Genomic DNA, 12,529 nt, shown 5'->3' with positions numbered 1-12,529 from the left:
GTGAGTTAAACATTTACCTCAAGTAGACACACGCCCTGGAGAGAACAATTATGGGAGAAGGAAGGGCTGCTTATGCACAGGGAGACAGCTCACGGGGCAGGAATGCATGGAGGGATGCATACTGGGATGAGGTAACTATGTGGAGGAAGTGGGAGGGGAGCTGTTGCATTGTGGTAAACTGTGGCCAATAACATGAGACAAAGTATATGTGAACTGCTGTATAGAAAGTGAATTTGCTCTGTAAATCTTCACCCAAATCACAATTTAAAAAAAAAAAAATGTCTGCTTTGAGCATTATATTCTTTTAAGAATTACGTATATGGGAACAAGTGATAAGAGCACCTTGAAGGATTAGATAGGAATCTTAGGTGGCAGTGAATTTATTTTAATGGAGGAGGATCAATTAAGAAAAAGAGAATGGAATGGTCACACAACTTTATGAATATAATCAATGTCACTAAAAGGCACATGTAGAAACTGTTGAATTGGTATACATTTTGCTGTGTATATATATATTCTCAACAAAAAACAAAACAAAACAAAATTTTAAAAGATACTGATACAGAAGTATATGAGTATGAGGGTGAATCAAGTTAAAAATGTAAAAAAAACAAAGTGGTTGAATTAAATGATATCTTATAAAAACAAAAGGATAGAACAAAGAATAAAAGGAGTAACATAATTTTACTATTTTCTAATGTTTGCAGTAGAAAGCTACATTTTGGAAAACACTTTGAAGTAGTCGGATACAAAGAAAGCCCCAAGGATTTTGGGAAAAAAAAATAAAATAGAATTTTCAGTTAATAAACAAAGACAAAATGTTAAACATACCATCTGTCTCCTTGTCCTTCCTCCTTTTGACTCCAGGGCTTTTCCTGGTGTGTTGACAGGCCATACTCTTCCAGACTGATCTGTTCTGGTAAGGATCACTTCTTGCTGGTCATCATTCTGTGGGAAGATTCAGAGATAGCTTTTGAAATTATTGTGAAGAGGAAAAAATGTCTACATTTAATAAGAAGAGTATAAAGAAGATTCTAGCCTTCACATAATACTATGGATTGCTTAAATTGCCTGGATTTTAATTATCTACCATACTGAAAAATGACCATAATCTTTTCTGGACAAATGTGGGAGAATAGTAATAAAAGTCTATTTTATTATTAAAAAAATTCAAAAGTGATCACAGAAGCAAACTTCAAATACAGCTTTGATCTAGATGATATCAAAAGATGACAAAGTACCAATTGCCCAGACACTGTACAAGAGGTCCCATCACTTATGAAGCAGATTGTCATGTTTAATCGATGTTTCTTCAATCTAAAGATTCTACTAAAACTTAATTATGAGAAATGAAGCAACCAGAGGACAAATGTGTTAAATTTACTACTATAATGATACTTCATACAACCTCTATTCTTTCTATTAATAGCCCTCAAATGTTTTTTCCCTCTGTAACTTTACAGAGGAAGTTATATCCCACATACTTTCAACCCTTAATCTTTTTCCTATATTCTTTTAGCTAATTACATGCTAACACAGTAGAGAACAACAGTAAACTTTATTCTGTGAAGAAAATGGAATGTTATTGGAAAGGTTTTAACAAAGAATCATAGAAAAAATGTTAGCAAAGTACTTCACTATAAATCAATCTGCAAGCAAGACCAAGTATATCATTCACATTTCATTTTTCTTCTCAAACCAGAATCAAACATTAAAAATTAATTTCAATTCCATTTAATAGAGAGTTAGTTCCTCTGTTGAAATAGAAGTAAAAAAATAAAGATCTCTTATTAATCTTACATTCACACAAAACACTAAGTAGATGGTAAAGATTATTTATTACTACTCTTCTTCCTCAGTCAATGAAATGTTATTCCCTTCATGCTTAACTAGGAAACAAAGGAATTAGTCACTCTGTTACCAAATATTTTGGGCACATTTAATTTGCTGGAGGTTAACCATTTGTTAATTATTGTTAATAATTATTTATCTTTGCTACTTTTACAAGGCAAAGCTCAAACTGTATACTACATTATATCAAGCATACAGTGAGTACTCCATAAATGTTTGATAAATGGATTTAACAAACCAGTGTCTCAGAAGAATTATACTCCCAAGGCTAACCGACCTTCCCTGCTACTCCTCTCTTGTCCCCTCCTTTCTGATATTTTCTGTTCACTGGGCCTACCAATACAAACAACACTAAGCTTTTCTGCTTTGGGTATGCAAGACAGAGCATGTTCTATCCAACTTGGTATTAAAACTAAAGAAAGAAATAAGAAGTTCATTTTACACAGAAAATATGCAGAAGCACTTTTATCATCCATGTGACTTACCATTTTTTTTTCCTAAACAAAAACTTTTTTTTAATTTATATATATATAACTAGAAAACATTTATAAAATATTTTCCTTCCTTAAGAATGTCAAATGCTCCAGATTTTTAAATTTTCCCCAACAACTGTTATTTATTTTGTAGGACTATATATTTTAAAAACATTGAAAAGGAATGATTTACTATAAACATTTTATTTGGATATTTCCATTAACAAATTTCAACATGTTTTGTAACCATTACTTCATTAATCCACACAATAGCCCGGTGGCTGACAGGAATCATAGATTCTTATTTTCAAGGAAGAAATGAGAAAACAAAACACTTTTATATAAAGTTATAAAATCAATTTGCTAGCATATCCAGGAATAAACCTTCTCTACTGACATCTACAATATTTGTGAGATAACAATTTTCTTTCCCAATTTGCAGTTCATTTTTATAATAAAGAATTGTATTTACCTGCAAAAGGCACATCAGGGCCTGGTCATCCCTGAATTTTCATTTAACCCAATCTATTTACAACCTAACTAAGTTTAAAACCCTGGCATTATAAAACTATATGATCATGAGACCAGAAGAACTAGCTGGTCCACAGCTACCACTGTCAACCACTCGGAAAGGGATCAGTGCAGGAGATCCTGGAGAGATTGGGAGAACAATGTAGAACAAAACTCAAAATCATAAAAAAAAATTGAGTAAATTCCAATTTTTTTTTATCACATTAACAAAGAATATTGGGCTTGTTTAAGACTCTTTATCAGGGTCAGCAAACTTTCGCTTCCTGGCCATATCCAGCTGGCTGTTTATTATTACTCAGGCCTTGAGCTTAGAATGTCTTTTTACATTGTTAAATAGTTTAATAAAATCAGAAGAATACTATTTTATGACATGAGATGATGATGAAATCCAAATTTCAGTGTCCATGAATACAGTTTTATTGGAACACAACCACTAACTCTTTTAAGTATAGTATATGGTTGTTTCATGCTATAGCAGAGTTGAAGAGTTGCAACAAAGAGTGTATAACCCCCAAAGTCTAAACTATTGACAACAAAAGGAAATTTTGCCCACAAGAGGGAAGCGAAGTTTCTTTTCTCTCTCTGTTAGGTGTATTAGACTTTTTAAATAAAGGATATGGGTATACTTTCCATCTACTTTTCTGCTTTAAGCCCTCATATCCTAACGTGTTTCCAGCCAAGCCCACCAATTATATTGTCCTCAATTTAACCTTCATTTTCGTTACATTCACCCTATTCTTGCTGTAATTGTTAGTCACCACTGATTCCTACTCATGGCAACTCCACGTGTGCAGAGCAGAGTTGCTCCTTGGTTTCCAAGGCTGTGACCTTTCAGAAACAAATTGCCAGCGCTGTCTTCCGCAGAACTTCCAGGTGGGTATGAACTGCCACCTTTCACATAACAGTCAAGCACATAAATGTCTATGCCACCCAAGACCTCCTCCTTCCTTATTTACCTTCCCCAAAATGTTCTACAAGCTTCCCAGTTATCTGCTTCCAACTCCTCAATCAAACCAACCATTTTTTTGCACAGGTCAGTGACATTTAAATCTTCACTGTGGAGAAAACCCTCTCCCAAGGACAGCAGTGAAATAGTCTTTTTTCACTGGAAGCGATAAACTACAGGCACATAGTGATGGAAATCACTTTAAAAATCATGATGCCAGGAGACAAAGAGTAAATGTCTCAGAAGAAAGTTAGTACAGGAGCTAAGATTATGAAATACCACAGGTAAAGTTCTGGGGCATCTAGCTGAAAAGCTCCTGGGCTGGCAGGGGGTATCATTCACTGTAAACATGACAGAAATTATAGCTGATTTTAGAAATAATTGTTGTCAACTAGGTTTTAGAATAAATATAACCCAACCAAAGTCTCACTTATACAATAACTCACTCTACTTTGAATAGCAGGATTTTACCCTATTATGACCACAAGAAAAGATTTAGGCATTGCAGTGAAAGTTACTACAAATGGGAGGGAACATTGCTAGACAGGCAGAGATAAATACTGATTTGGGTGAAGGGAGGGGCAATGTAACAAAAGTGAGTGATCAACACGGTGGCAAAGAGGAAAAGGAAAACAGAGGTACACAGGAGGTACATACAACAAAGATGAACCCTTTAGCATGTGCAGAGAGTTATTACAGTACTGCACTGTCAGTGAAGGCAAACATTGATCTACGGGTAGACAGGCTGAACGATCAGGGCAGGGGAGAGGATGCCCATCACCATGGATAGGCAGATGACGTATCTACATGTGTATTTGTATGTGCTGTAAGACAGCCCAGGTATATAGTAGAGCTGATAAGGGGGAAGGTTATGGTGGCTTCTTGACCACAGCCAGCTACCCTGAGGGAGCAAGTAGTTGCACCTGTGGGCTCAGGACCATGGTCACAGGGCACGTGAAGCTCAACTGGCAATAATATACTACACAAAAACATTGTTCCACCTCCTACTTTGGTGAATAGCCCTGGGGTCTTAAAAGCTTGCAAGCAGCCATCTAGATGCAACAATGGGTCTCTCCTCATCCAGAACAAAGAAAAATGAAGAAATCCCAAGATGCATGGAAACAATTAGTCCAAAGGACTAGTAGACTGTGCAATCCTCAGCCTATATGATCATGAGACCAGAAAAACTAGATGGTGCTCAGCTACCACTGTCACCTCTCGGAAAGGGATCAGTGCAGGAGATCCTGAAGAGATTGGGAGAACAATGTAGAACAAAACTCAAAATCATAAAAAAAAAAAAAGGCCAGGTTTACTGGTCTGATAGAGCCTGGTGAGACCTCCAAGACTACGGCCTCTAGTAACCCTTCAGGTCTGGAAATGAACTCACTCCTGTGGCTTCCAGTCAAACAATAGACAGGAATATAGGGTGAACATTTGCATCAGGTAGATACACTCCTTGGAGCCATCAACCGTGGGAGAACTGAAGGGCAGTATTTGCACAGGGAGATAGCTCATGGGGAGGGAGTACATGGGAGGGAAGGACAGGGAAGAGGTAACTACAGGGAGGAAGTGGGAAGAGAGTTGTTATATTGTGGGGAATTGTAGTCAACATCATGAAACATAATGTGTATGAACTGCTGCATGAAAAAATGAATTTACTTTGTAAACTTTCACCCAAATCACAATTAAAAATAATAACAGAAGCAAGGGTAAGAACCTGTTACTGAATTTCACCCAAATCACAATAAAAATTTGAAGAAAACAAAATTTACTACAAAAACTATTTGGAAATAAGTACTCCAGTCCAATCTACAACAAGAGTCTAGTCATTTCACTGTTTTTTCCCTTAGTCTACTATTATATCTAGAAATATCTGAATACATTAAGCTTTCGGTGAGTTTTTTTTTTTCATTTGTTAGTTTTAGCATATCTCCCTATCACAGGATGCTATCTTTATAAATGATTATGAAACCATTCTTTACATAAACCAAACCAAACTTACTGCCTTCAAGTTGGATCCAACTCACAGTGACCCCTCCTTGGGTTTCCGAGGCAGTATAACTACAGAAGTAGATCACCCAACCTTCCTTCTGAGGAGTGGCTGGTGAGTTTGAACCACCAGCCTTCTGGTTAGCAGTCAAATGCCCTAAAGCCACCAGAGCTCCCACTTATATAGCACCAAACAAACTGCAACCATTTCTTTTAGCCAAACCAAAAGCTAATTATTTACTTGTTAAATATGGAAGTTCTAACCTTGAACACTGCTTTGGAAAATATAATCACAAATAAATCCTAACGTTCTTTAAATAAACTATACCAAAAAATACAAAATTTTAAGTAGAAAAAGAAACTTACAGTGAGATGGATTGACACAATTGTCCTAAACAATGAACTCAAACATAGCAACAATCACTGAAAGATAAAGAAAAGATTCTAAAATCTCCCAAGGGCACTGGACTCCTCAAAAGCAACATCAGATACTAGAAGACAAAGGTTCAATGATAGAAGGAAAATGACTCCTAACCTGTTTCTACACCCAGCCAAACAATCAGTAAACAGTGAGCATAAAATAAAATTTACTACTTCTTTCCCAAGAAGCTCCTGAAAATACAGTCCAGGAAAATAAGAAATAGGAAAACATGAGACCCAGCAAACAGTGGATCCAACACAGAAGACAGGCAAAGACAATTCTCATGATGATGGCAATGAGAAATGACAAAAGAACAAGTTGTCCAGATGATCTAAAGAAAAATCAGTATATATATATATGGGCAAGAGGTCAAAAAACTTCAGGAAGAATACCTCCCCCTCTGAGGCTTTGGGATATATTTTAACAAGCTATTGTTAAAGATCAAACAATGAAAATGAAGCAAATGGGGTGGGGGGAAGCAAATATGAATGCCAATAGAAACAAATAATTTTACAAAAAAGGCAATCATAATACACTATTTGGTAAGCAAAATCTATTTACAGATGCTGTTTAAAAACAAATATGGAAGTAAAAGTCAGAACAAATTAAAACTATTCTGGAAAGTCTGGAAGGTCTGGAAAAGGGTCAAGATATTTGCTATTCTTTGATAACAGGCCTTTTAGCACCACTTACATATAACACACTGATCAAAAAGAAAAGAAAAAAGTAAACTTTGATTAAAAGCTTGTATTAAAAAGTCTAAATGTTTGAAAGCCTATTCTTATATTCTAGAAATAAACCCAATTTGTCCACTATATCAGATTAGTGGTTCATGATTCTAGAGGTTCATGATGATATCCTTTGAGTTTGTCATTATTAAAGACCATATAGCATCTATTTCAATTTTTATATTTAATACTTTAATAAGCAGCTATTATTATTCTTAGTATTTTCATGCTTTTCAAATAATCTCCACTATATCTAATTATGCCCAAAATCATATTACAAAAGAACAAGTTGCTCACTAAATACAAGTACTTGGCCAAGGCAGTTATTGGACTGAATACCAAGCTGCATCCCATTCACCAAAATGAGTGTCCTGGCTGCAGTGCAGTGAATTACTTAATATGGTCCTTCTTGCCATAATGTTTGTAACTCCCACCAAATGACTATGCATGTGAAGTGCTTATGGCCCACCAAAGGGACTGGATAGCTTGCTAACAATGTAAATAAGGTGCATGACACCCTTTGTGGGGGTGGAACCAAGCAAATAAGGTATATGGAATCCTAACGTGGGGATTGGTCAATTTTGCCATCCCACTAGGCTTAAAATAAGCCATCCCAGAAGCATTAAGGGAGGATCTCACTACCATCAAGAAAGAAGAGCCAGGAGTGAAGTGCATCCTTTGGATTCAAGATCCCTATGCTGAACCTCCTCAACCCAGGAGACAGAGATAGAGAGAGAGAGAGAGAGAGAGAGAGAGCTATAACATTTTGCTGAGATAGTGTGAGATGGTAAGGAACAGCAGCAAAGAACCAGTGGCAGCAGAACCAGAAGACGTGACAGGAGACTTGACAGAAGACAGTGCAGTGGGCTTACTTGCCCACAGAGCAAGAAAGCTGAGTGCCTTCAAGCAGGAAGCTTGTTGGTGGAATGGGGTGCTGCCAGGCACCCGTGGGGTAGGCTCACTGACTCATTCAGTGAGAAAGCTGAGTGCCTTGAGGGCAAGAGGGTCACTGGCTGAGTGAGGTGCCTCTGAGCACTTATTGGCAGAGATAAAAGAGCTTTATAACACTTGCCCAAGAAGGGCAGAAGCCAAGGAGCTAAGAGGCCGACAGGCCAAAGGCCACGGATAGGAATGCCTAAAGGCATAGCTTAGAAGATGCTGTTTTGATCAAAGAGCTGTATCCTGAGTTGTTCCTGATCCTGAACTGAAACCTGTTACTTCCCTAATCAACCCCTTAATCATGAGTATTGTCTGTGACTTCCGTGTGGCCATTTCAATGAATTATCAAACCCAGAAGAGAAGTAGTGAGTCTTGTGAGAAGGACAGTTGATATCAGAATTGGTGGAAAAGTTGGAAGGTGAAGGTATGACTCACCACTGCCTCATAGGAATCAGCGTTGGCCTGTTGATCTTGATCCTCCTCTCCCTTTGTGAAATTGGAAGTGAAAAGATGGCATTCTGCACTATTTTCACACTGACTCAAGACTAGTTTTTAATTTGTACAAAAGGTATTAGTAAGGCTGCTTCTGCCCAAAGCAAGCACCTTTTTTTGTCATCCCATGAAGGCACCACATGGGCTTGAAGCAGCCCTGATTGTCTTTTTCAATACTTAATGATATTTATGCACTTGCTCCCTCTTTCCTTGAATAGCCTCCCAAGATTTGTCTAATTTGTTGTCTGAAAGAATAAATTTAGTTTTTTATCTTTCTTTTTTAACATTTCTATTTATTTTTGGTTTTCTGTTTCAGTTAATTTAGCTTTTAGCTATTCTTCATATCTCACATCTACTCTTTCATGTCTTTTTCTTATCTCTTCCGTGTTGAGTTATTGGCTAATTCCTCAGACAGTACAGTGTGCTGGTGTAGAGCCAGACTGCCCACGTCAAATCCTTCCATGATCTAACACTGAACAAGTTATTTAACTACCTCCATTTCCTCATTTGTAAAACAGAGATAGTAATATGTCTTTAGTATCAAATGATACATGTAAAGCATTTAGAACAAGTCGAGGCATAAGATAAGAGCTCAGTAAATGTTAGCTACAATTATTTTACCACCACCCATCTGTCAGTTTGTTGTACTGTAGTGGCTTGCATGTTGCTGTGATACTAGAAGCTATATCACCAGTATTTCAAATACCAGAAGGGTCATTCATGGTGGACAGGTTTCAGTGGAGCTTCCAGACTAAGGCAGACTAGAAGGAGGACATGGCCAGGTCCACTTCTCAAAAAAATCGGTTACTGAAAACTTTATGAATAGTAGAGAAACATGGTCTGATACAGTGCTGGAAGATGAGTGCTTCAGGTTGGAAGGCACTCAACATATGACTAGGGAAGAGCTGTCTCCTCAAAGTAGTAGTAGTTGTTGTTGTTGTCGTCAGGTGCTGCTGAGTTGGCGCCAACTCATAGCTACCTTATGTACAACAGAACTGAACAGTTGGTCCTGTGCCAGCCTCACAATCCTTGCTATACCTGGCAACCACTGTGTCAATCCATCTCACTGAGGGCCTTCCACTTTTTCAATGACCTCCACTTTCCCAAGCAAGATATCTTTCTCCAGAGAATGATTCCTTCTGACAACAAACCAAAATAGGTGAGACAAAGTCTGGCCATTCTTGCTTCCAAGGAGCATTCCAGCTGTACTTCTTCCAGGACATTTGTTCATCCTTCTGATAGTCCATGGTACTTTCAATATTCTTCACCACCACCACAACTAAAGTTGTAGCATCAACTAAAGGCATCAACTCTTCTTTGGTCTTCCTTATTCACTGTCTAGCTTTTGCATGCATAAGAAACTACTGAAAACACCATGGCTTGGGTTACATGCACTTTCATCTTCAAAGAGGTATCTTTGCTTTTCAGCACTTTTGAGAGTTCTTTTGTAGCATTTCTGGAACTTCCTGGTCAATATACTGCTGCAACCATCTTTGAATTATCTTCAGCAAAATTTTAGCTGCATTTTATATTAATGACATGGCTCAATAATTTCCAAATTCTGTTGCATCAACTTTCTTTGGAATGGCTACAAATATGGATCTCTTTCTGTCAGTTGCCCAAGTAGCTGTTTTCCAAATTTCTTGACATAGATGACTATATGCCTGCAACATTGCATCCATTTGTTGAAACATCTCAATGAGTATATTGTCAATTCCTGGAGACTTGTTTTTCACCAATCCCTTCAGTGCAGCTTTGACTTATTCCTTGAATACCATCAGTTCTTAATCACGTACTATCTATCTCCTGAAATGGTTGAACATAGGCCATTTTTTTTTGGTACAGTGACTCTATGTATTTCTTCCACTTTCTTTTGATGCTTCCTGCATTGTTCAATATTTTACCTATAGAATCCTTCAATATCGCAAAACAAGGTTTGAATTTTTTCTTTCGGCTTGAGAAATGCTAAGTGTGTTCTTCCCTTTTGGTTTGCTAACTCCAAGTCTTTGTACATTTCATAATACTTTACTTTGTCTTCTCCAACCACCCTAGAAATCTTCTGTTCAGCTATGTGACTTCATCATTTCTTCCTTTTGCTTTAATCACTCTCGATGTAAAAGCATGTTTCAGAGTATCTTCTGATATCCATTTTGGCCTTTTTTTTTCCTCCTGGCACTATATCAGACAATGTTTCATTGCTATTCAGAAGGTTTTCAGTGGCAAGTATTTTCTAAAGTGTATCTGGCCAGATCCTTCTTCATGCCTGTCTTAGTCTGGAAGTGTTGCTGAAACCTGTCCACCATGGGTGACCCTGCTGGTTTTTGAAACACTGGTGACATAGCTTCCAGCCTCAGAGTAACACACAAGCCACCACAGTATGATAAACTGACAGAGAAGTAGTGGTGGTCCTGGTATAAGCAGAGACATATAGGAATAGAACTGAGAGTTCAGAAGTAAACCTGTATATCTACGGCAAACTGATTTTCAACAATGGTGCCAAGTCTTGAGAATAGATTCTTAGAAAAGATGCCAAAAACATGAGTAATAAAATAAAATTAGATACAATGAACTTAATAAAAATTAAAAACTTTTGTATACCAAAGGACTTCATCAACCAAGTAAAAAGATAAACTGTATAAAGGGAAAAACTATTTGGTAAGCATAAATCAGATAAGGGTTAATATCCACAATATATAAAGAATACCTACAAGTCAACAAAAAGATAAACAATCCAATTTAAAAATAGGTAAAATATTTTAACATTTTTCAAAGGATGACATACAAATGGCCAATAAGCACACAGAAAGGTACTCAACTCCAGCAGTTATTAAGAAATGAAAATCAAATAACACAAATAAGAAACGAAATGGGTGACATCACAAGAGAACCAACTGAAATAAAAAGGATAATATCAGGATACTATAAAGAACTATACTCCAACAAATTTGAAAATATGGAAGAAATGGACAGATTCCTAGAAACACACCACTTACCTAAACTAACACAGACTGATGTGGAAAAATTGAACAGGTCCATCACAAAATAAGAAATTGAACAGGTCATCAAAAAATTACCTACCAAAAAAAGTCCTGGCTCAGACAGTTTAACCGAAGAATTCCACCAAACATTCAGAGAAGAACTGACACTATAACTACTCAAACTATTCCAAAACATAGAAAAGGATGCAATTCTCCCTAACTGATTTTAGGAAGCAAGCATAACCTTGATACCAAAACCAGGCAAAAATATCACTCAAAAGGAAAACTACAGACCAATATACCTCATGAATATAGATGAAAAAACCTTCAACAAAATCCTAGCCAATAGACTCCAACAACATATCAAGAAAATCATTCGTTAGGACCAAGTGGGGTTCATATCAGGTATGCAAGGATGGTTCAACATTAGAAAAACAATTGACGTCATCCACCACGTAAATAAAACAAAGGAGAAGAACTACACGACCATATCAATGGATGCAGAAAAGGCATTTGACAAAATCCAACACTCATTCCTGATCAAAACTCTCAGCAAAATAGGAATAGAAGTGATATTCCTCAACACAACAAAAGGCATCTTTGAAAAACCAACAGCCAACATTATACTCAATGGAGAGAGACTGAAACCATTCCTCTTGAGAACAGGAACCAGACAAGGATGTCCTCTTTCACCACTTCTATTCAACATTTAGTGGAAGTCCTAGCCAGGGTATAAGGCAAGAAAGGGAAACCAAAGGCATCTAAATTGGTAAGGAAGATATCAAACTATCCCTATTTGCTGATGATATGATCCCATACCCAGAAAACCCAAGAGACTCAGTCAAAAATCTACTGGAACTAATTGAGAGATTTAGCACAAGATCAACATCCAAAAATCAGTTGGATTCCTCTATACCAGCAAAGAGATTGCTGAAAAAGAAATAAAGAACTCAATATCATTTACAATAGCTACCAAAAAAATAAAATACTTTGGAATATATCTTATCTGTACAAAGAAAACTATAAAAAACTACTTCAAGAAACCATAAGAGATCTACATAAACAGAAGAACATATCAGGCTCATGGATAGGAAGATTGAACATTGTGAAAATGTCTGTTCTACCCAAAGCAATCTATACATTCAATGCAATCCCAATCCAGATCCCATCAACATTCTTTA

General features: G+C 36.9%; 1 protein-coding gene across 1 annotated transcript in view; it reads right to left on the bottom strand.

Annotated features, from left to right (window-relative positions):
* The window catches only part of CWF19L2 (CWF19 like cell cycle control factor 2), a 140,308-nt gene that overhangs the window by 62,860 nt on the left and 64,919 nt on the right, over window positions 1-12,529 (bottom strand). Inside the window, exon 11 of the mRNA XM_042781669.1 lies at window positions 832-948. Coding sequence (XP_042637603.1) covers window positions 832-948 — 117 coding nt within the window. The remainder of the gene's footprint in view (window positions 1-831; window positions 949-12,529) is intronic.

Source organism: Orycteropus afer, unplaced genomic scaffold, assembly GCF_000298275.1.
Source record: "Orycteropus afer afer isolate SDZICR_OR568_19922 unplaced genomic scaffold, OryAfe1.0 scaffold00147, whole genome shotgun sequence".
NCBI lineage: Eukaryota > Metazoa > Chordata > Mammalia > Tubulidentata > Orycteropodidae > Orycteropus > Orycteropus afer.
This window is presented reverse-complemented; position numbering and strand designations above follow the sequence as displayed.